This window comes from Fulmarus glacialis, unplaced genomic scaffold (genome assembly GCF_000690835.1).
Source record: "Fulmarus glacialis isolate BGI_N327 unplaced genomic scaffold, ASM69083v1 scaffold34167, whole genome shotgun sequence".
NCBI lineage: Eukaryota > Metazoa > Chordata > Aves > Procellariiformes > Procellariidae > Fulmarus > Fulmarus glacialis.
In genome coordinates, this window is record NW_009223129.1 from 874 (window position 1) to 1,233 (window position 360).

General features: G+C 64.7%; 1 protein-coding gene across 1 annotated transcript in view; it reads right to left on the minus strand.

Annotated features, from left to right (window-relative positions):
* The window catches only part of HGS (hepatocyte growth factor-regulated tyrosine kinase substrate), a gene marked incomplete at its 5' end in the record, with an annotated part of 8,984 nt that overhangs the window by 732 nt on the left and 7,892 nt on the right, over positions 1 to 360 (minus strand). The window contains 2 exons of the mRNA XM_009581702.1: positions 16 to 91; positions 171 to 348. Coding sequence (XP_009579997.1) covers positions 16 to 91; positions 171 to 348 — 254 coding nt within the window. The remainder of the gene's footprint in view (positions 1 to 15; positions 92 to 170; positions 349 to 360) is intronic.

A 360-nucleotide genomic window follows, 5' to 3' on the forward strand; every position in this document is an offset into this window, starting at 1 on the left:
GGGGTATGGGGGGGCAGTTCCTGCCCCTGCTCAGCCGCCTGCCCACTGCCTGCCCCCGGCTGGTACATGTAGGCATTCACCATGCTGGGATCTGGGGCAGAGAGGGCAGAGATTGAAGCAACCACCTTGCGCTCAGCCTCCACCCACGTGGGATCAGCTCGCTGACGTACCTGTCCCTGTGACGGGCATTGCGGTGTATGGCCCCGTGCCCCCTTGTGCTGCCTGGTTCATGTATACGCTGTGCATGGGAGAGCCCTCCACAGAGCCGGCTGGGCTGAAGGTGCCAGGGAAGCTGGTGGGCCCAGAGGGCTGGTAGATCACCCCACTGGCCGCAGGCATGGCCTGGAGCTGTTGAGGGAA